Source organism: Meleagris gallopavo, chromosome 6, assembly GCF_000146605.3.
Source record: "Meleagris gallopavo isolate NT-WF06-2002-E0010 breed Aviagen turkey brand Nicholas breeding stock chromosome 6, Turkey_5.1, whole genome shotgun sequence".
Taxonomy (NCBI): Eukaryota; Metazoa; Chordata; class Aves; order Galliformes; family Phasianidae; genus Meleagris; species Meleagris gallopavo.
The window spans coordinates 30,016,444-30,039,720 of record NC_015016.2 but is presented as its reverse complement, the minus strand read 5'-3'; the positions used below and the strand labels follow the sequence as shown (position 1 = coordinate 30,039,720).

Sequence of the window (23,277 nt, the reverse complement as noted above, 5' to 3'; positions counted from 1 at the left end):
ATTATATTAAGAACAATTTATCAGTGAAGTTGCAGAATATGAGCAGCAAAACAATATTTTACTTATTAGTTCAGCAACACACATTCAGCAAACACTAAAACCTTGCAAAGTGACAGTTCTGACTATAACTGATGAAGTGCATAAAAATTATACATACTGATATTTTTGAATAGGAGTCAATCATGCTGGAATAGTTTTAGTGACTAATTAAAATACAAGCTATATTCTAGAACAGCATTAATGTGAACTTAGATATTCTAGCTACAATAAATGGTAATTAATAAACCTCATAGCTGAGAACTTTCATTTTCAAAAGAGCTTCAGAAACCCTATGTAATTAAAATTGAAGTTCACCTCTCCTGGGAAATCAACTATCACTCTAGTTTTACAGATGATGAGACAGACCATGACAGTAAGTCACATTTCATTAACTAGGGCAGTCATGAAAATTCTCTATTTTTCACCACTCAAAAATAGCTGACTAGCTTTAAATCTTCAGACTGAAGTTCCTAGAATAGTGACTACACTTTTACCTGTTTTGTTTAGAGGAATGACAAAGTCTCTCAAAATATACAATGAAAGACTTAAAGCAAATAAACAATCTAAAAGATTGCCTTTTGTTGAGATATTTGACTTGGTTATATTAGTATGGATGCATTTCTGAATTTTACAGTACTAAGAGATTGGAAAACAAGATACAGTGAAGTATGGAGGTGAACAAAGGAACGCAACAATGTCAGCAACAGAACATATTTTATAGTACTGCTCAAAGTTTTTCCAGCTGTAGAAAGCAGAATTAAGGCCCCAGCAAAACTTTTTAAGTCCAGCTAGAGAATTAAAAGAACTGGAGTACCTAAGCCATTCTGTCCGCCCACAGCAAATATTTTGTCCTTTACAAACACCAGTCCATGATTCTTCCTGGCTTCAATCATTGGACACAACTCAGTCCATCTGAAGAAACAGATGAAAAAAAACAAAATCACAGGAAAATTCACTATTTGATTTCTTAAAAAAATACACATTAAATAAATCCTGGAGTTAGAAAAAAGAAATATGAAAGAAAACTGCTGGTTAAAATTAACTTTTTAAGTAAAACTACAAATTAAGCTATTACTGCTTAATTCAGGAATTACATCCAATTTATCGAATCTTAGAATCATTAAGGTTGGAGAAGACAACTAAGATATCTAGTCCAATGCCAACCCATCCCCACTGACCATGTCCCCACCCACACAGTTCTCAAACACCTTCAGGGACGGTGACTCCACTGCCCCCCTGGGCAGCCTGTGCCAATGCATCACCACTCTGAGAAGAAATTTTTCCTAATAACCAACCTGAACTTCCCCTGGCACAACTTGAAGCCATTGCTTCTCATCCTATCAGGAGATACCTGGGAGAAGAGGCCATCCCCCACCTCACCACAACCTCCCTTCAGGTAGTTGTAGAGAGCATAAGCTCTTCCCTGAGCCTCTACTTCTCCAGACTAAACAATCCTCGTTCCCTCAGCCACTCCCCTAAGACCTGTGCTCCAGATCCCCCATCAGCTCCACTGCCCTTCTTTGGGCACACTCCCAGGCCTAGCTGTCTTTCTTCTACCGAGGGGCCCAATTCTTCCTATTTATCTACATTACATTTTGCAGGATGAACAAGAGCAACCATAAATATTCAGAGTTGACACAACACTTACGTTTCTGTGGCCGGATCATAAACTTCACAGGAATTTAGTACTCTTCCGGAAACATTGTTTCCCAAGCTCCCTCCACACACGTAAATGAGACCATTCGCCTCAACCATTCCATGACTGCAGCGTTGAGTCAGCATGCTGGGCTTTGTATGCCAGCTTTCTGTTCTCGTATCGTAGCATTCAAACAAATACAGTGCAGAATTTCCTTAAAGAAATAAGAAACCCACCGAAGTGGCATTAATTTTGATGGTTGTCCTCCAAGAGAAGAGACTAACAGTAATTATCAAATTGGTGCTTTGTTAGTTGAAAAGGGAAAGCTGCTTTCCACCTCTAAAAACAGAGCTAACCAACTTGAAATTTTGGACTACTCAAAAAGCACATACTTGTAATTCTTTTCTTGACTCTTTTGTTCCAAAAGATGTGAGTTTATGTAATTGCTGTTTGTGTTTGAAAACAAATACAAATGATACAGATTTATTTTGGGAGGGGCAGGGGGTAGAAAAACTGAACAAAGTTGTATATAAATTACAGATCAAATTTCCATCATCTCATGTTACTCAGTACTGAGAATCTATGTACAGAACATGGCACCTGTTCTGTAAACCTAACAGCTTCACCTGAGTCTCTCTAAGCAAAGTGATTCACACTACTCCCAGAATATTTGGTGCTTTTGGGATTAGATAGCTAAATTATGTTGCGACATATTCCTGAATTATTAGCAATCGTAAAACAGCTAACCTTCACCATTTTACTTTCTTTCTACTGGCAGATACTTGTATTTTCGCAAAGTGTGAGGTCTGTGTCATCCCCTCTCATGGACAACAAACTTTTCTAATGAAGGTAAGTGGGAGTGTCAAGACTTGTCCTTAAATAACCAGCCGTACTTAAAACAGAGCAGACTGGCCACAGCTTTCTCAGAAAAGAACTAGGCGTGTTACAATAGCTGCACTGACTGCTAGCTGGGGAACTGAGCTGAAAAAAATCACACGGAACAGCACTACTTTTCCAGGTTCAAAAATACAGGAGTAGATTTCTGTGAACCTTGTTTGCTTACTCCTACCACAGTGCTCAAAATCAATAAGAACTGTGGAATTAGCCATATTTTTTTCCTGGATGTACATACATATCCATTGCTTGGAAGCTGTACAAATTCTTATACCAAAGAAATATAATAAAGCTGTCTTTAATGTCTTTTTAGAGGAAAGCTGCTGTTTCAGTACACTGTATGTGGCTCTGGGCAGCCTGGTCTAGTGGCTGGTGACCCTGCTACAGCAGGGGGGTTGAAACTAAATGATCATTGTGGTCCTTTTCAACCCAGGACATTCTACGATTCTATGAATTACAGCACTTTTAAATTAATAGTTTCACATAATTGTTTGCTCCTGTTTAGAAAAATGTGAGAATCAGTACAGACAGACTTTTCTAGACAAGCAGTATTCATCGGATTCCAAAGAAAAAATAGACTTGCAAAATAATCTGTTATTAATTTTTAGATTTTACTATTCTGTCTTAAATATTTATGGAAAGCAAAGTAAAACAGCACATTACAGCAAGTGTAGACCAGAAGCAACTTCGAAGTTAGCAACACTGTAATGGAGATGTGACTAATTAAAATGCATTAGAGAATACACTGTCCAATGCAAGTTTGGATCACAATTCCTCATGATTTGGCATGTGGGGAAACTGGGAAGCTTTAAAAGATTTTGCAGTTTTGTAGCGTTCCAAGCCTTAACCTCTTGCAAATAATGGGAGAAATGTTATGTCACATTTACCACACTAGGTGGCAGCTACAAACTATCTGCTGCTACATCAGACCTCTTAAAAGATATTAGAAGTCAGATAACTTTACCTAAATGTCACAGCTTTCTATTAAGTGATTTATCAATTTTAGGCACTCCTTATGACCCTTTTTTCCTCTTCACTTCCCTCTGCAGCGAGACAGAACTCAGAAGGAACTACTAAAAATTTATCTGTAGGCATAGCGGTTTTTTGTTCTTGTTGAGGTTTTTGGGGGAGGAGGTAGAACTTTAGAACTGTTTTGGTTTTTTTTCTTTTTTCCTTTAAGCTCTGTTTCTATGGATATGGCATATTTACATTTCTACTTTTGGTTTGCTCAAGATGTATAATTTAGACAAAAATTAACAAAAGCTGTACTGCACTGTAGTGTTTCTTTACAGATGTTGTTTTTCTTTCCTGGGTTGGGGAGAATTCAATGGTCTTTCTTCAACTACAATGAGTAAATGACATCTAAATTCTCCACTTACTGAAGCAAACCATCAAAATAATTAACAGAAGATAACTTCTGTTCACTTGACAGAAACAAGTCAGTTTACAGGGACAGGTATGATTTCACCACCAAAACCAGTCAATTACAAAGCTTTTTATCATCCCTTTTTTTCCACTGATAATAAAAAAAACCTCATCAGGCTCAACATATAAAATGAATAGCATAATGCAGCTATTCTGGCCATATGTCACGAAATTTTAAACCACACTGAGATCTGCGAATCTGTGTTCAGTAAACTGATAGCAGAGTGAGACTTTCAAACTATATTTGCTCATCCCTAGTTAACTCCTAGTGTGAATAACACAATTTCAATCAGAAACAGAACACAACAGAAATAGGTTGTTGGATTTCGGGGAGAAGAAAATTCGAAATATGGGAAAATTAACTCATGAGGCTAACACAGCAACGTGCAGTTTCTTTTCAATAGAGTCATGCAAAAAAACAGAACATTTTCCAGGTATCTTTCTTTGTGCTTTTTGGGGGTTGTTTTTAAAGATTTTTAGTGTCTTACCCACTTCTGAACCACCAGATGTATAAATTTTGCCCTCAGCAGCACAGGCTGCAAGGCTATCTCGAGGTGTTGGAGGTCCTAGCTTGGAATACCAGCTATCCTTCACCACATTGTAGCAGTCCATTCGCTTTATAGGGAAGAGCTGGGAACCACCCAAAATATAAACTACGTTGTCCCAGAAGACACAAGCTGCATCCCTGCGCTTTTCAAAGGGACATCGGATGTCTGTCCAGCTGTAATCCTGCATTACAAAGAACAGGTAATGTCTAATAAATTGTAACACTTACCTGCACAGTGAGTGTTTTTCAAACAGAGTTTTTCATAGAGATCTAGATACGGTCAGTTTTAAATTTCCTTTTCAAAACAAACATGAACACTGTTTATTGAAGAATACTCCTCAGGCGTACTCTTGAAAAATTCACTTAGACACAGACATAGTTAGCTGCAATGAACCATGACATAATCAATTTCTATTTCCTCATTCCCTCTGTACACCCAGTACGGCTTTCCTGAAAAAACAGGGCTTTTTTCCCCTCAACAGAATTGATGCCCTGCTGCTACCAAGTCAGAAACAATGCATGTAATCAATAAAGCAGAATTACTTTTTCTTTTATAGAAACGGAAAAAACATCTTACATATACTAGAAAACTCTTACTCTCTAAGGAAAATAAATACAGAAAGTAAAACCAAACAAAGGCGATGGAAAAAGAAGATAATATCCCAATTGACAAGCAACTCAGTTGAAAAGCTCCAGTACATACTTTATTACCATGACAACTAGAAGCTTATTTACAGAATTTGCAAAACACAAGTGATCTATAGCTATCCACAGTTGATAGCATGAGAAATGGTGTAATGCTTTATCACAAATACTGGCAGTCATGTTGCCTAGAAACTGCTTTTGCATGGGTTGGCAAAACCAGCAAGTATCAAATATAGGCATTAATGCTACCCAAAGCCTTAAAAACACCAAACTCAGCAACTGATGGCAGACCAGGATAGCATACAGCACAAGAAACACTTCTTGAATAATTGCATCTCACATATTCCATGCCATCATAAGCATAGCTTTTATCTTATGCTGAACAGGAAAGTTTGGGACCTTAACTGTTATCTGTCACCTCAAGATGGTCTAGCTAAACCAGCTGCATGACCTTCATTGTAATGAATCACACAAGACATTACAAGATTACATTTTCTTGGCAAGGACATACTTCAAACACCTTGGTCAGTGAGGAAGAACAGCGACTTCTACATGGGGGTTCAAAGAAAGAGGCAGAGCATGTTATAGTCCAAAACATCTTACAATCTTTTCCTGTAGCATCCCCCTTAGCAAGAAGAGCTGGCAGGTGCATGTGGCCCTTTATGATGAGAAACGCGTCCTGGGGCATCCTAGAAAGGAAAGCCATACTACAGCATGGCAAAATAAATAGCTGCATAAATCTTAAGAAAAACGTCTCAGTGCTTTGTGCAAGATCATCATATTTTCTGGCTCAAATTTCCAGCATTTTTACAAAAAAAAAACCCAACAACAAAAAACAACCCTGTTGTTTTCCCTTATGTCGTAAGGGCTGCAATCTGACCCACTTCTGTGACTTCAGTTCATAACTACCCTTTCATCCACACCTTTATCAAAGAACCGCAGGCTCTCCCATAACCTGAGCATACTCAGCAGAACCTGCCTCTTCCAGCACCAGGCACTTCAGGTCCTTCTCTTGGAACGCTCTTCAGTGTTGGTCTGCACCACACAGAATTTATTTCAACATGACTTATGCATTTAAAAACAGTTGCCTTCCACCACAGTCAAGATCCACCCAACTCTGGGCAGTGGCAAGACTCATTTTGGGAAGAGGGCCATTAGGAGGAAAGAAAGAACAAGATGCATGGTGACAGTTTGCCTGCTGACCTTGGCTCTCCACGATTGCTCATGCAAGGACACCAGAGGCAAAAGCTCAAAAGCTGCATTAAATAGTTTTTGAAAGGCTCTTTTTTTTTTTTGAAAGACAAAACCAAACAAAAACACAACTTTCATGAATTTAACTTGCAATGATCTGAACTGTTGTCAGCTACAAGACCCCATGACAACAACTCTTTATGTAGTTACGGGCAATGAGAAAGAGTAGCTCAGTGTGATTAAAATGTTTTCCTCGATTTCAGTTGATGCCCTGAAGAATAACAGACATGTCTACTATGGACAACCTTGCTATTAATAACCTAGTATTGACAGCTCCTTATCTCCTCCTAAGAGGCAAGCTGGTTCTCTTAGTTGTCAAGAAATAGAAATGCCAGGCACCTGTTACATTTCCATTGGTGGATTTTGTATTGTTGAAAAAGTTAGCACTACCAGCTACTTCTCCAAAAATATATTCCTGCCTCAAAATCCCATAAACTCACGTATAAATTTTAAATAAGAATTCAGGAAGTATATATTTTTGTTCCAATTTGGGAAAAAAACCAACTTTTTTGTTTGTAATGTTCTGTGGAAAATTCAACAAGAAAACGCTTCCCAACACCACAAAAATGTCATCTCAGACCTTTTGTATAGTTCTAAAACCAAACATCTCTTCTCAAAATAGTGCCAGATTGCTCCATCGGAGTTTTACGCCCCAAACTGCATCTGTCCAATCACTTTGCTCTCTTGAAGTACATGCATCAACAGAAGTATCAGATACAGCATAACAAGGACAACAAATATAGACAGAGTAATATTGTTAAACACTGACAAATAACACAATCTATTCATCCATTAAAAAAAACCCTTTTTGACAAAGAAAATGAAGATCAACGTCAGAGACTGATTTGTGTATGCAAAGCAGTGTTACTGAAAATAATTTTTGCACTAGCCTTGCAGTATGAGAATTACTGAAAGTTGTATCACTCAAACAAGACAGTATTTTCAGGAGAAACAATCTAAATTTGTCTTGAGCCACATCTTCACCTAATATATAAGATTGCCGAATTTAATTAAAAATAAAGGACGAGGTCACTAATCAGTCAGCTCAGCAGACAAAAAAAATTCAATTCTTTCCTAAGGTCCTAACCTTGCAGAAGTACATATATAACCTTGATTTTTGGCACTGTGACAGCTCCATTATCTTTTGTTGAGACTAATTAAAGCAAGCCAAACTTGTGATGTGGAGCCTTACATCCCACACTTCTTATCTTACATGCACATGATATTAATCCACAGGGGTTCTGGATCCTTGGTTTGTGGCATTTAAGCTACCGTATGGTTGAAGATCAAACTGAAATGCTCAAATATCCAGAAAAATATGTTTAAATAACTGAAAAGCTCTAAATAAAATAAGTAAGAGTGACTGAAGAAGACACAACAGATTAGCTAAGAACACTCAAGGAAGCATATAAGCACTAGAAATAGCATTCAATGGAGACAATGCTTATTAGAATCAGCCACTCACTTCTCTCCTTCTCCTTCCCTGCCCACCCCCAGCTCCCTACTGAACCCACATGTAAGGCCATAATGTTCCATCAAGTGAAAATTCGAAAAAATTCCCTTCAAATTCTATTTATTTATTTGTATTTAGCCTGGGCAAATAGTATAAGAAGAAAAAGAAAAAAAACGAGAGATCTTAATCCTGTGCATTATGCAGCTTTATACAGGCATGACCTTTCATCCACAAACCAGATTTCTCTAATATTATTGTTTTGATGACTGAATATCCCATAACTACATATAATTTTCCCTCCAGCTAACTTTGCCTCTTGCTCCCACATAGCATGCCCTGAGTTTATTATTTTTACAATGACATCAAGTTAAAAAAACAAACAAACAAACAAAAAAAAACCCTAGTATTTTTCAAACACAATTAAAGCCTAAAAAAAAAGTCAACTGGAAGATTTTATATTAATGCATAAAGAGTGATGAAGCCACTAAGCCACTACTCCTACCTCTTCAGTTCTGACCACTGTGGACATTAGGCACTTATTATGGAATTTAATGTGCCAGTTAGGTTGGCAAAGAGACCAGTATTATCTACACTGATAATACCCTTGCCAGCTAATAACTAGGACAGAAAGCCTCAAAGCTAGTTTCCACATGGCCTTAGAACAGCTTTGTTCCAACCTAAGTTACTGTAGATCAAGAGGAAGAAACATCAATCTAATTTTCTTCTAGTAGGAGAAAGGTCAGAGCATGTTGGGTGGATTACAATCTGTTAAAATGCCTAAACCAAATAACAATTTGAAGATGATGAATGCCCAGATCAAAGACTTCCCCACTTCAGATGTTGGAAAGAATTTACTGCTTCACAACAGGAAAAAAAATATCTTCTCAGCTCCTCCCACCCTCAGTTGGAGCACTATTTATATTTCTTACTTAAATAAGGAGGAGGAAGATGGACAACACTTAGGAATTTGGAATTCTCAATTAAAATACAAATTAAATGTCTCAAACTAAATTAGCAGATCTGGCAACTTTTTTCAAACTTGATCAGAGCTCAGAAAAGGTGGCTTCGATTCTGTTTTACATACAGAAATGCAAATTTGTATCAGATGAGTTCAAAAGAACATCCCAAGGGTTCATTCGTCCTGAATTAGATCTGACAGGGCTCACACTGACAGTGTAGTTCACTCAGATAACACACTGAACTACTTAACTGTTTGAAACTGCAATGGGCATTAAATGTGCTGAGTTGGAAAAGACAACTTCTGTAACAAAATATATAATGTATATAATTTCGGAACTTATCAGAGCAGCATTGATACTTGTGTAGAAACTTATTTCTGTATTGTTGCAAATGTTGTCTGGTAGAACAGCATATGGATAGTCCTTCTGCAAGTAGCTGATGTTTCTAGACCCCTTAGTGTGCATAGCTGAAATAAACACAATTCCTGTGGCTTGATTTCTTTCAGAAAACACGGAAACAAATTCCAAGCAAATCCTGACTGATCTAAAGTGGTCATATCTGAGGTTTTTGTAGAAATTCACTTTTCCCCCACTTCTGGGGTACTTGGCTCTCAATTCTCTTTCTTACATATTCTTAACTAATAGAATTGTGAACCATTGGATTTAGAAATGTTTACATATTTAATAAGAGTATCAAAACCCCTTGGACTCTAAAACAGGTTCTACACTATCACAGAAGTAAATCTTTCAAATTACGCTAAGAAAAAATGTGCTCAGAGACTAACTCAAAGCAATAAGTGCTAGCACATGCATATGGATTTATATATTCCAAACTGACTGCTCGGTATTTCTGTAAACTTTTATTTCTTTCCAGCTATGGGATTCACATACCAATAAATTCTGACTCAAAGGCATTTCAGAACCCTATATCTAACACTGGCAACAGACAAGCACAATCATTCTATTCAAAATCAAGTATTACACCTAGAGCACAGATTTAAAAGCACCGAATTAGCTACATCTTCCAACTGTACACCCAAGAGACAGAGAATAATCCATCCTTCCCATTCCATTCTGCACACCATTATGCTTTAGTTAATATCACCAGCAAATGTAAAACACATAAGCTTACAAACAGTGAATCTTAATGCATTCTGAGGTAACGATTACCTTTGGATTAAAATATCTGCAGGACTGGGGCTGTGAGCCTCCAAACAAAGCAATGCGATAATCATGTTTCTTCCTTCTTGGTCGTGTACCTTCCACTAGCTCTTCTCTGTCTTCTGGGGAAAGAAGATGGTATCGCATCCCACCTGGAAGAAAGACAACTGTTGCAGACCCAGCCTAGTTCTCAAAGAAGGGAATGTTTCAGAGCTAGGAAAGGGAAAAAAGCAGGGACTCAGGTTTCTGCGGTACAGCTATACAGCTTTGTTTTCATTCTTAAATGAAAGAATGTGCATGTGAATGTGGCAGACTACATCCAGACTTGCATCTTATTTCAAATTTCCTACTCTGCGTGAAAACAGGACTTGGATATGGTCTCATGTTAGAGTCAGAGTCCAATTTATCAATCAGCTCGTTTACCTAATAACCATGTCTCCCATACCGAAACTGGCAAAAGGAAGCATGACTTATGAAAAATATTGGCAAAACTGGGTGTCTGAAAGCGAAGCATTTCTAGCATCCTGCATCTTAGGAAAAAATCCCACTGTTGTTCATAACTTGACAATGCAAAATATGACTTACAATTGCTTTAAGAAAATAGGCATTTTCTTTTTCTCTAAGAAACAGTCCAAATTATGCAAAAACATTACTGATCTTACAGGTCATTAAAACAAAAATCATTATTTTTTCAGCAGTGCACCTAATCCCATGTCATGCAGGAGTGTAACTGAAATGTTGATGGTCAGCAAATACTTACCAACGTACAGGTTAATTTGAATCTTACTTGTTGACCAATGGAAAAGAGTTGCATGTCATTTTTAGATCTAGACTAAAAGGAAGCTGACTAATCTCTACTGAAATTAAAAAAAAATTCTTCCAGAACACTTATCAACACATAAGCTTTATTCTCATACATGATAAAATGATAAAACTTCAAATTTGATACCTTAAAAGAAGAAAAAGGAAGCTTGTTTTCCCTTCTCATCTGTATATTAAGAACAAAAGTGTTTACAGCCTCAAATGTCACAGAGTGTGAGAGATGAAAACAGCGCAACTCAGGCTTAACATCCTCATTTGCTTAGGGACACTATAATATTCAAAACTTCAGACTAATTTTTAATAATTCACCTCTGAACAATAAAAGAAACTGAGATGCTATCCTGTCCCAAAGGCACATTTCCAATTACACCAACTCAGCGGCAGAAAATTCATTCCATTATGCATCATGAAGTTAATATCATTTGCTAGGGATTCTCACTTCTTTTCTCTTATAAGAATAGATGTTGTGTTCATGACAATCTGCTAATGCAACTTCAACTAAATGCAACATCCTAGAAGGAACAGAGATGTTTTTAATGTGAAAGCATCATCAGAGCATTTGAATTAATTTATAAAAATTTACATTCCACATCGTTTTATTTAAAATATATAGAACATTGAAGATTTCAACTAGAGGTCAACTTACTGATCACCATCTTAAGGCATTCTGGGTTATCCTGAATAAGTGGTTCAGCCTGAACTGTTTTACTTAGGAAGTTCTTTGATATAAGAGGAAATCGGACTTTAGCAAGAATGTCAACCATGTATGGCTGGCGATTTGGTTCATCATACTTCAGCCACCTGACTGCTGCATCATAAACCTTAAACAGAAGAAAATGAAAGAAAAAGGTAATGTACATCATCACAGACTAAGGCAAAAACTAAATATCAGTGCTCCAATCAGATTCTTCAATCCATTGGAGGGTAACTAATAATAAAATTGCAGTATGCAGAGACTTCAGTAAAAGTATCTATGCCACCATGTTCCAAAAAAGGCAGGACAACACTCAGGCACAAGTTAAAACAAACGGACGGATGCAAAATAAAACCCCTCCATGTTTTTTAAACCAATAATTTCTACTACCGTTTAACATTTTTCCAAATAGGAAGCGTGAGTCTGTAATTCATATCTATGTATGTTGTGCAGGGATTACATACAAGGCAAATACGCTTTGTGTTCAGTGTCACAACACTGCTAATGCTTCATCAGGAACGTTGAAATAGCTTGTACTTCACAAAGTGTCCTTAGCTGACAAAATGTGTTATTAAACCATTCATAGGAAGTTCCAAATTGTGTCTTTGCAGATCATTAAAAAAAACAAACAAAAAATACCCCCTATTTTTTAAAGCTACAGAGTGCTGTAAGTATAGTATTCTGAAACTTTCCTTTGTATCTTCTCTTTACTGGAAAAGCTAATGGATTTTCTTGGCAGGACAGGGCTGGCAGGACAGGGAAGGTAACCAAGAAACCTGTTCTATTTATGATTGTCCACTGAGTCAGGAAGGAATAGAAAGGAAGTCCAACATTACCAACGTACTAACACTCTTCAGTGCTGCTGCAGACATAGCAAACTTATCTACTACACTGCCATGCCAGAGTCAGCACTAATTTTGTTACGGGTAATAACACAGTCAATACCTACTTGTTGAAGCTGAAACTGATCATGGCTATCAGTGAATGACTGAAATTAGTTCTGCCATTAAAAGTCTCTCTCCATGTTATGAGTTATTCAGAAAGACTGCTAAGCCTTCTCAGCTGAAATGACCAGAGAGCAAGGGAAAATAAATAAAGAAACTTAAGGCTTAAGTTCCACCAGCTAAGGAAATTCAAAAGAATGTTGGAATATAGCGTTCTTTTCTCAGTCACCAACAGAAACACTATTAGCATACAGGAAAAAGAGGCCAACTTTTTTTTTTGCTAATAATGAAAGCTGTCCTTCCTGCTTCAGCTAAGTGAAAATATGCTTTATACCAATGTAAAAATGAAAGTACACTAACTTTCTATTGGTATTCCTGAGAAATAAGATTACTTTGGTATACTGTCCATTTATAAAAGGAATTTTAATCATGCCATGCTCCTACCTGAAATTTCTATCACCGCTGCCAAGTTGAAGCATGCTATGTTAGTTTGTCAACAGAACTTCAAGAATATAAATTCTAAAGCATAAATTCCACTGCAAGATAACAAAGCATAAAACACTCCTAACTCTGGGAAAGTTACCTGGGGCCTGAACTCTTCCCAGTCCACGCTAAGAATTTCAATCTTGTCACCTGATATTATTTCCCACCACAGCAATTACTATTTTCAGGTAACACATATTGAAGAAAATGCATTAATTCTGTGAATATTTAACTTCAGAGTCAGTAAAATTCCCATCTCTATTTAAATGCATATACATACCACCTTCATTACAAGATCCTTCTAATGCACTTCAAAGAGTGTAAATTCATAACAACATAGCTAAATGAATTTAAATTACCCAACACGAGCACCAGAACCAGCTAGAAAGGTAAAATTTCAGTATAGATGTGACTGAGAACCTCCAGGAAGTATCCAGCAGCTACAACCATCTCGCAATCAGTTCTTTGAGCTGCAGTGCAGACACACCTATACTCCATTTCCCTGCAGCACAAAGAATAAGCTGGCAAACACATTCTGGGCTATGGTATACTGAATCAACTGTTCAAAATGGGACAGCTGTGACTCATCACCACTATTCACAGCTTTTAAATGAAACTTAAGGCACTTCCCATTCACCTAAGCTTTTTTGTATCTATTCCATAAACAAGGGCCTTCCATCAATCTGTCACTGTCAGTGCTTCTAGTTTTGAGTGTTAGGTCCACTTAGTTCTTAAGTTTTTTTTTAATGTATACATGTCTCCATCAGCAGCAGCTCCCTTCTGAAAGAGGCTGACACTCAGCACATAGTCAGGTAGAGACGACAGATGCAGTTTGCTCCCCAGTTTGAGGTATTCACTTTGACAGACAGTGCCTAAATCCCAGGCTGGGAGCAACTGTTGTAATACATTAAACTTAATTGAACTCATGTTACATGGAATCAGAAGCCCTGTATCTCAATAAAGAAACTGTTCTGCTTACATCATTTATGACTTTTCTTTCCAGTTTGCTGATATTACGTGTATTATATCCAGACGAAGTGTGGATACTCATTTTATGTTTGGTTTTGACCAAGAAGGGATACACTTGCTAGCTGGTTGAGTGGAGGGATTGTACTGCTTTGCTCTACACTGGTGTGGCCACAGCTCAAGTACTGTGCAGGAATACCTGAAGTGAGACACTTGAAACTTTCTCTCAATTAAAAAAGAGATAGTGAAGTTCAATTTTCTTAGCTCATAGAAGAGCTCTTTTCACAATGAAACAGATCTCACCTGGTCTTCTGCCCTCACAGTCAGTGTATCTTGGTTCAAGAGGTGCGTCACACGTTTAACATCAAGCTGAAGAAATTCATCTGTTTTGTAAACTTCAGTGAAATGCTGATGGATAAAGTCATCTGCGGTGGCTTTCAGTTCTGGACAGTCTAAGCATTCTGCTAACACACTTATACCTGTGGAAGAAAAATTAAGAAAACCTTTCCAAACTTGCAATTACCTTTAATACATTTGACTCAAATGGTAACACCATAATTTCAGTGATATTTAGAATGCCAGTTTAGTACTTATTGATATGCTTAAAGAAAAAGATACTATCATAATTCATCTGCAACTCAAGACAAACTAAGATAAGCACAAGCATGTGATCCCTTGCTCTACAGGGCAAATTGGAGAGTCAGGCCTGTAGGACTTGCTGTACTATTTCTCCAGCACTATTTCCTCACCATGGAAAACACAACAGTATATTAACTAGGTCTGAGCCATGTAACACCAAAGCCTAACCAGAACGGCTTGGTATTTCCAGGTTTCATGACCTGCCCTGACCTGCTCAGGCAGCAAACATCACCAACCAAGCACAACTAAGAGGCACAGTGAGCTGGATTCTTCAGTGTAGGTAGCAAAGACTGCTGCAGACCAACACACACACAAAAAAAGTCAAGCTAGCACTGGAGCAAGAGCAGAAGCTTGGCATAAAGCTATAAACAGCAACTGCTGCTGAGAATCACAGAATCACAGAATGGCCAGGGTTGGAAGGGACCTCAAGGATCATGAATCTCCAACCCCCCTGCCACATGTAGTGCCACCAACCTCCCCATTTAACATAGACCAGGCTGCCCAAGGCGCCATCCAATCTGGCCTTGAACACCTCCAGGGACAGGGCACTGGGGAGAAGTACTATTTCCAACCTCCTCTTTAGTTGCCAGGTGAGCACAGGGTTGTTCAGCGGAAACATTTTGCCCATCACGCTATGGTCTTCCCCCTCCTCTTTTGGAGGATGGCAACAGATGGAATAGAAGCAACCCCAGAGTGAAATTCAATCCACAGGATGCAATTAGAGTGAGCTGCTCTACAAAGCAAAATGCAAGCTACAATGATAAAATTCAAGAGTATGGCCGAGCTGCTTTTCCAGTGAGAAATAACAAAACTTCAAGCGATTCAAAATAAGTCATGGTTTATTTCAAATATTCATTTTTATGAACTGTGAGCTTGCCTGTAATCTACACAGAACTCATAAGGTATATCTTCAGGAAAATTTGATTTAATTTCTATCTCCTTTTTGATATGAATTAGCAAAGTATGCAGGTGTTAAAGAATATAATTAATTTTCTAGTTAACAAAGACTGCAGAGGACTGAACATGCCTCAAAGCAAGTGTAAGTGGCATTTTCCTTAGAAAGTAATGCCTTCCTTCCAGCAGCTGTTTCAGAGCCACTGCTATAGTGCAGCCTCACAGCACATCACCTGAATCTTTTAATGTTAAACATCTGTAACATACTTAATTGAGTCGTTAGGAGAATTGCATAACTAACACCAGTAATTCTAAATATTTTTTTACATAAAAGACCAAAGATTAAGTACTCCAAATCTCTAAATAATAGTAAGCACCAAGTTCTGCTTGCTGTTTATATTTTTGTAATACTGAGTTTGCATTAAGGCTACAGGGCATATCAAACATCAAAATGGTGCAGATGATTTTCATAGATTTCACTCAAAAGGAGAAAGCAGCAGCTAAAAACATAAGTAACAAATTCATTTTATGTTTGTTTTGTGTAAACTACGACTGTCAAATTTAGTCTCCAAGAACAGTAACAACAACTGAAAGCATCACCTTGTTAAACAGCCGAGGATCTGAAACAAGAAGCTCCAGGCTGTTGTTAAACTGGGATGAGACCTTGCAAAGTCAGTGGACCCTGACACTGGCCAAAACAACTGACAAATTATTTTGTTTATGGCAAGGGGAAACAGCTCAGATTCAGAGCAAAATTATTCTTTGCATGCATTTGGATTTAGCCAAGTACTGCTGTCTTTTATACTATTATACTACATATTTTTCAAGAACAGAAAAGTTAAAAAAGTGACCAGTCCATATTTCTCTTACCAAGACAATTTGAAGCATCAACTTGTTCTTTCAAAAAGTCCACACACATTTTTTTCACAGGTTCAATTTGATATTGGTTTGCTGCATCTAGTAAAGACTGGACATTATTGCTGTTAACAGAAATTCTGCAAAACAGAAAGTGCAACATTAGCATCACTAAAACTACCTTCTTAGTCGTAGCCAAAACTCCAATCCATAAGTGGCAAAATTATTCTCCTGCTATCTCCCCAAGCTTCTTTAACTCACAAGCAGTTGAGACAACTTCCCTTCATAGTCTCTTCAAATTGCTTTAATTTGCTGTACATTACTGAGGAAAGACAGAGAGCAAACAGTGCAAGATTAGCCTGTTAAAGAATTGGCTAGTTAAAGAATTAGCCTTTAACACAGGCCATCTAGAACACCATGCTCTGATTTATGTGGTTAGCCATTTTCACAAGAACAGAAAAGGAAAAATGCCTTCTCTTGACAGCCTCACACTCCCAAATGCACATCAGTGAAATCTGCCTAAGCTCATTGTCAAAACTGCTATAGTTTATTTGCCTAGAGTGCACAAGCAGAACAACCATTCTGACTGCAAGGCACCAAAAGGGCTAGGGTGCCAGCATTGGCTGCATCTCACCACAGGTGAAGCATACAGAACTTCTCTCAGAAACCAGAGAAAAAGCCTTCATCCCATCACTACAAAGACGGGGTCTGCCATCCATCATAGGAGCTTGCAAAGTACTGTTCAGAATCCCAGTCTTTTGAACAAGCTCCGTTTAAACGTTACAGTGCCTGCAGTGCTATTTAAAAACAAACACACGGGAGTCTGAGATAGAATGGAAATGCATTTTGCAAAGCAGCTTCCCACTCAGACTGTCCAGAGGTGAAGGGGTAAGTCCCCAAAATAGCTATCTGTGATAGCTGCTAGGATCATGAGGAGAAGCCCCCGCTGATAACAAGAAGGGTCTACATTTCAGAACAATGGTGAATATTATTCAGCTCCAACACTGACGCCAGAAGTATTCTTTATTACTTTCTGATGACAATTACCACTCTCTTTAGTCCATAGGGCTTCCCTACTGATGAAATAAATAGGAAAAAGGAAGGAGGATATAAGTCTAGTCACAACAGACTTAAAACAAGTAAAGAATTGTAATAATATGAAAACTGATGAATTATAAAAGCATTGTTTTAAGATTTCATCATTTAGAGTTGGCAGGCTTTCTAGCAAAAACATCAGTTTTAAATAACAAAACTACCTTGCAGTATAAGCAAACTCCACAAGCTGTTCAATAATGTCAGGCTCCGCATCTTTCAGCTCCACCTCAAAGGACTTTGATTCAAGCATATTTGCTGCAAAAAGGTTAAAAGACAGACTACATCAATAAGCCACTCTAGTTATTCTCCATTTTAAAAACTAGAAAATAAAGTCATTCTAGACAAAATGGGAACCTGCTAAAAACTGCACACAGTTGATTGCTGCTTTTCCCTTACAAACGCAAGTCAAGAAAGAAAGGAGACGGTGTGATAACCAAAATAACTGGTGCGTGCACATGTTTGCATTGTGTCAATTTTGCTGAAAAGTGCCTTAAAGAGGAACGGTCAAAAATGCTGTCGGACTGCAATGCAGACTGCCAAGCCAGCATGACCAAAGATAGGAAGCATGCTCTGCACCACCAAAGGCTATTTCCATATTCAAGCTGATAACAGCAGAGCCAGCTCAGAGCTCCCACGCTGTCACAGCACTGCAAATCTACCCACAGATGGATACAAGCCAACCACCAGAAGGCACAGACATTTTACTTCTTCTTGAGTTTAACATGTGATTTATAGCACAGCAATTTACTTCTGCATACCTTACCTACGACTTGTAAGATACATACTATGCAGTTGAATGTATAAAGGCAGAACAAGTGCAATAATGTTCATATTTTTGGAAACAAAAATAAGAGGAGTGGTGAATAGAGATGAGTGGAAGATGGATAAGAACTGAGGAAATCTTCACTTACACCTATCCCTGAAATTAATCACTTCATAAAAAAGAAACTGTGACTGAGAAGCTGTTTATCAAGATGTGTCCATGAAAGAATAAAATTAAGCAATTTGGAAAATACTTACTAGTAAACATCAAGTTAAAGAAGTGGCTTGCTGAGGCGAGCACAACACGGTGAGCTGGGATCCTCCTTTCCTGAACCATAAGAATAACATCACAGAGCGTTCTCTAAATCAGGGGAAGAAAACCAGATGGAAAAACAAGATCAGCATTCCTGAAACACTTTCAACAATATTTCTCTAAAAACAGCTTCTGAAAATTCACTGGTTTCCTTTATCTGCATAAACCAAAATAATATCACACAATAAAAAGATTTTCTGAAAGTCAACAAAGCTCAACAACCTGAAAAACTAAGGAAGCTCAATTTTCCCATGACCTTGCACCTTCAGGCTGGTCACTGATAACATGAGCTGTGATTAAAGCTTTTCCAGTGGCATTTATATCAGCCTCCTATGCTAAAGGCTCCGCAGCATTGAGCAGGGACTACATTGACATTCCATCCTTTTCATCCTTATCTACTCAACTGCCAATCTGTTTTTAAGCTTCTTATAGGATACTCATCAGAAAGCATTCACTGAATAAAATATAAATAACACATTTCAAAAAGAAGAGTTTGAATTACAAGTGTAGATTTGGGGAGCGTATGCATCGCTAAACTTCCCTCATCCATCCATGACTTTAAAACATTTAAGATCGAAACAATAACAAAAAAGACCATGTGAACAGAGTTTCAAAGGAAATCTTTTAGAGCTGGAATTCCCAGCACATTTGGCTCCAAACAGATACATTAGCAGTACAGGACATCATAGAACACTGTGGCTGAGCTGAGCTTTGCTACGACACACAACTGCTGCTTTAACTACATGCTGTGTTTCTAAGGCATGTTTGATGCCTCAGCTCAGTATTTGAAGCATCTCAGATACCCTAAAACCTCACTGGATGTGGGAAGAAATATCTGTCAACCAAACCGGATCATCATTCTCCTTTCTTTTCCTGTGACATTTCTGGGTGTAACTGCTCTGTTTCAACCATGGTACAGAAATGCTCAGAAAGAACTTTCCCAAAGGACCTATTTGCATCACTGAGTAACTCTGATGATGCAACCCATGACTACTGCTTCATCGACCAAAGCACACACCCAAGCGTCACCCTGCATTTCCAAGCTTCATTAACTCAATGACACCTGCAACTCCATCCCAGCTTCATTCTCAGCTACTTCCTTTTGGCCCATTTCCACTCAGCTACGAAGTGGCAACAGAGGATGCATGCACATGCTGTCATAAAGCTCATTACATCCATAGAGATATAGCCATTTCATTTCTGAGGTCAGCAAGAAGTCCTCATGCATTGAACATACACCCAGTATCTCACCAGAACTGAGTGCCGACGCCCACAGTCTACTCCAAAATCCCACACATGGCAGCTGACTCTAGATCACAGTTCACACACACACAAAAAAAGCAGCCTCTTCAAAATTAGCTGTGCTTTATACCTGTCCCATTTTCCTACATCATTAAACAAATGCATATGAACAGGTAGTGCTCTGCACACAGGCTGCTGTTTCCATCACAGGAAAGCTTTAACTCATAGTGCATTGAGGTTTTATAACCATAGCACAGTTCTCAACTTACCAAAATACAACAGCAGCTTCCTGCAGCACAAGGAGCAAGCTGATATAACACTTTCCTATGGCTGCTGCTCCTCCTACACGTAGCTAACAGAAGCAGGAATGTCTCAAACTACACAAAAGTTTCTAGACTGGTTAACTTATGGGGGTGAGTGGACATAAAAGCCACCATCTGAAGTCTGACTAAAAGTAAAATAAAAGGTAGCAGGCAAAATTTGGAGTTGCATCCCCAACCCCCCAGGCACAGTTAGTTTGAAGACAGCCAGAAGCGGCACAACACTTTGGTTTGATCCTCTCACACTGTGGGCTGTATCTCCTCTGCCTGCTTGATGTCTCAAAAGCTGACTATTTGACATTTTTGTGTGGCCGAGGGATTTTGCTCAAGGTTGAAGCTCTGCTTTTAGTTCCAGATGTGCTGCTTATTTAGGATAATTAAACCTCCCAAGACGAGCTGCTTCTCTTCAGAGATCCAAGATGGCCATAAATGAGAAACAAAAAAAGACATCTTTGAGATGAGACACAAGTCTAAAATAGTAATCAATCAGATGAGACTAAGGATTATGGTCAAACACAGATAAAGTGAGGAGTGGGATAGCTCCCCAAATGATCACTGACGACCACCAAAGAACCCCGCACAATCGCAGAAGATTCAAATGTTATGTAAGCTTACATAACCCTATGAATATGTCATAGGTAGGTGTGACTTATGTATTAGGTAGGTGGATGGTGAAAACATTTTGGACTATAAATAGAAGTCAGCGTAAAGACTTTGCGTGCTTGATTTTTGGGCATTTCACACCTTGCAGCCCATGTAGAATAAATGCCTCTTCTAAAAACACTTGTCTTTTCAAACATATTTTGGGAGACTTAATTGACAACGTCTCCAAATCATAACAGCACCTGGCATCCCCTTATCAACAAGAACAGAGCTAGGACTCAACAATTTCGAGCTGAGCTACACCCACCAGAACAGAAATCCTACATCAATAGGCAGATGACAGAATGGCTTAGGTTGGAAAGGGACCTTAAAAATCATGTAGTTACCCCCCCTGCAGTGGGCAGGGCTGCCATCCAATAGGTCAGGCTGCTCCGGGCCCTATCCATCCTAGCCTTGAATGTGTCTAGGGGATGGGGCATCCACAGCTTCTCTGGGCAGCCTGTGCCAGTGCCTCACTACTCTCTGTGTAAAAAACTTCTGCCTAACATCTAACCTAAATTTCTTCTCTTTTAGCTTAAAACCATATTCCCTTGTCCTGTCACTATTAGAATGTGTAAAAATTTCGTCCTCCTGCTTATAAACTCCCTTTAAGTATTGGAGGGTCACAGTGAGATCTCCCAGAGCCTTCTCCAAACTGAAGAAGCACAGCTCTCCTCAACATTTCTTCAAAGGAGAGGTGCTCCAGCCCTCCCATCATCTTTGTGGCCCTTCTCTAGACCCGCTCCAACAGCTCCACATCCCTCCTGTACTCCAGACCCCCGGGATGCAGTACTCCAGATGGGGCCTCATGAGGGCAGAGCAAAGGGGACGATCACCTCCCTCTCCCTGCTGTCACCTCTCTCGAGATGTGGCCTGGGATACAGCTGGCCTTCTGGGCTGTGTGTACACTTCTGGCTCGTGGGCAGCTTTTCATCCATCAGGGTCCCCTGGTCCTTCTCAGCAGAGCTGCCCTCACCGCTTTGAGTCCCTGCATAACTCTTAACATTTCATTACGTGAAACCACCACAAAGTTTTCATGGAGACCGACTTAGTCCTTCACACACCGCTGAGCTGCGTGAAGTGCTACAAGTACACGAGCGTAAATGGCAGCCCGTCAGATAGGAACGAAGGGAGGACCAAAGCAGAACCAACGCGGCGCTGCCCGCTGGTTTCTGAAGGCAGGACCCAAGCCTTCTGAAGGCTTGTCCAAGGCTCGCACCGGGAGAAGCGCACCGAACGGCGGCACGTGACGGCGCCACGTACGGAGCCCCCCGCCCCAACCCCCGCCCGGCTCCGAGCGCTGAGCGCCCCCGGCCCGTACCTGCTTGCGCATGCTGTTCATGACGCCCATAAAGCCTGCCAGCAGCTTGGCCTCCTCGCGGGCTGCGAGCTTCTTCTCCGTCTTCTTCTTGCTGCTCTTCTCCGAGCCGGGGGCGGCCATGGCCCCTCACCGCCGGCACCGCGGACCCGCCACCTCCGTCCACGGAGGGCATGCGACGGACGGGCGACGAGCGGTCGCCTCGGGCTCTCGCTTCGCCGGGAGCGGACGGACGGACGGACAACTGAACGGACAAAGCCGTCAACCAGCAACGCCGAAGCTCTCCGCGGCGGAAGCGGACCTGGGCCGGTGGGCGGGATGGGGCGGTGCCGCGCATGTGCGGACGCCGTGGACCGGAGCGCTGCCCCCGCGCGAGGTAAACAAAGAGCGGAGAGGCCTCGGCGTGTCACGTGGCGCCGGGGTAGCGTGCGTGCGTCATGGGCAGGGATGCGGCTGGGGTGTCTGCAGCCCAGAGAGCTGGCTGTATCCTTGGCTGCGCTTAGTAGTATACGCTGTCAGCCAGTTAAGCGATGTGGTTCCCCCCATTATCAAATCCTACCTGAAATGCTGCATCCAGCTCAGGGGAGGCGCGGACCGGCTAGAGTGGGTCCAGAGATGGGCTGCCAAAATAATCAGAGAGCTGCAGCACCTCTCCTGTGAAGACAGGTTGAAGGAGCTGGGCTTGCTCAGCCTGGAGAAGAGAAGGTTCCAGGGAGACCTTACTGTGGCCTTTCAGTAAAGGGTGCTTCTATGAAAGGTGGAGAAAGATGGAGAAAGATTTTTAGAAGGGCTTGAAGTGGTAGGACAAGGAACAATGCTTTAAAACCAGAGAAACAGGTTTTGTTTGGATATAAGGAAGAAATTCCTTACTTGGAGGTTGGTGAGGCACTGGCACAGGCTGCCCAGAGAAGCTGTGGATGCCCCATCCCAGGAGGTGTTCAAGGCCAGGTTGCGCTGCCATCTGAAATCTGGGAAGAAAGCTGTTTAACTCCAGTGTGCTGTTAGAAAATGACATTCCTTTATTCCTCGTTTTACATACTGAAACAGAATCACAGAATCACAGAATTGTAGGGGTTGGAAGGGACCTCTAGAGATCATCGAGACCAACCCCCCTGCCAAAGCAGGTTCCCTACACCAGGTCGCACAGGTAGGCGTCCAGGCGAGACTTGAATATCTCCAGAGAAGGAGCAACTTGACAAGTAAGCACACTTTCTCAGAGTTCAGGTTCTACATTTAAACAGTTAAGACATACATATGCAGTACATGGACATACATATT

At 40.0% G+C, this 23,277-nt stretch overlaps 1 protein-coding gene across 1 annotated transcript in view; it reads right to left on the bottom strand.

Annotated features, from left to right (window-relative positions):
* KLHL7 (kelch like family member 7) overlaps window positions 1-22,327 on the bottom strand; it is a 24,333-nt gene extending 2,006 nt beyond the window's left edge. The window contains exons 1-10 of the mRNA XM_003207127.4: window positions 22,003-22,327; window positions 18,423-18,525; window positions 17,564-17,657; window positions 16,323-16,447; window positions 14,223-14,398; window positions 11,479-11,653; window positions 10,020-10,162; window positions 4,483-4,723; window positions 1,688-1,889; window positions 854-951 (exon numbers count right to left, since the gene is read on the bottom strand). Of these exons, the coding sequence (XP_003207175.1) occupies window positions 854-951; window positions 1,688-1,889; window positions 4,483-4,723; window positions 10,020-10,162; window positions 11,479-11,653; window positions 14,223-14,398; window positions 16,323-16,447; window positions 17,564-17,657; window positions 18,423-18,525; window positions 22,003-22,122 (1,477 nt within the window). The 5' untranslated portion in view covers window positions 22,123-22,327. The remainder of the gene's footprint in view (window positions 1-853; window positions 952-1,687; window positions 1,890-4,482; window positions 4,724-10,019; window positions 10,163-11,478; window positions 11,654-14,222; window positions 14,399-16,322; window positions 16,448-17,563; window positions 17,658-18,422; window positions 18,526-22,002) is intronic.
* Window positions 22,328-23,277: the final 950 nt, after the last annotated feature.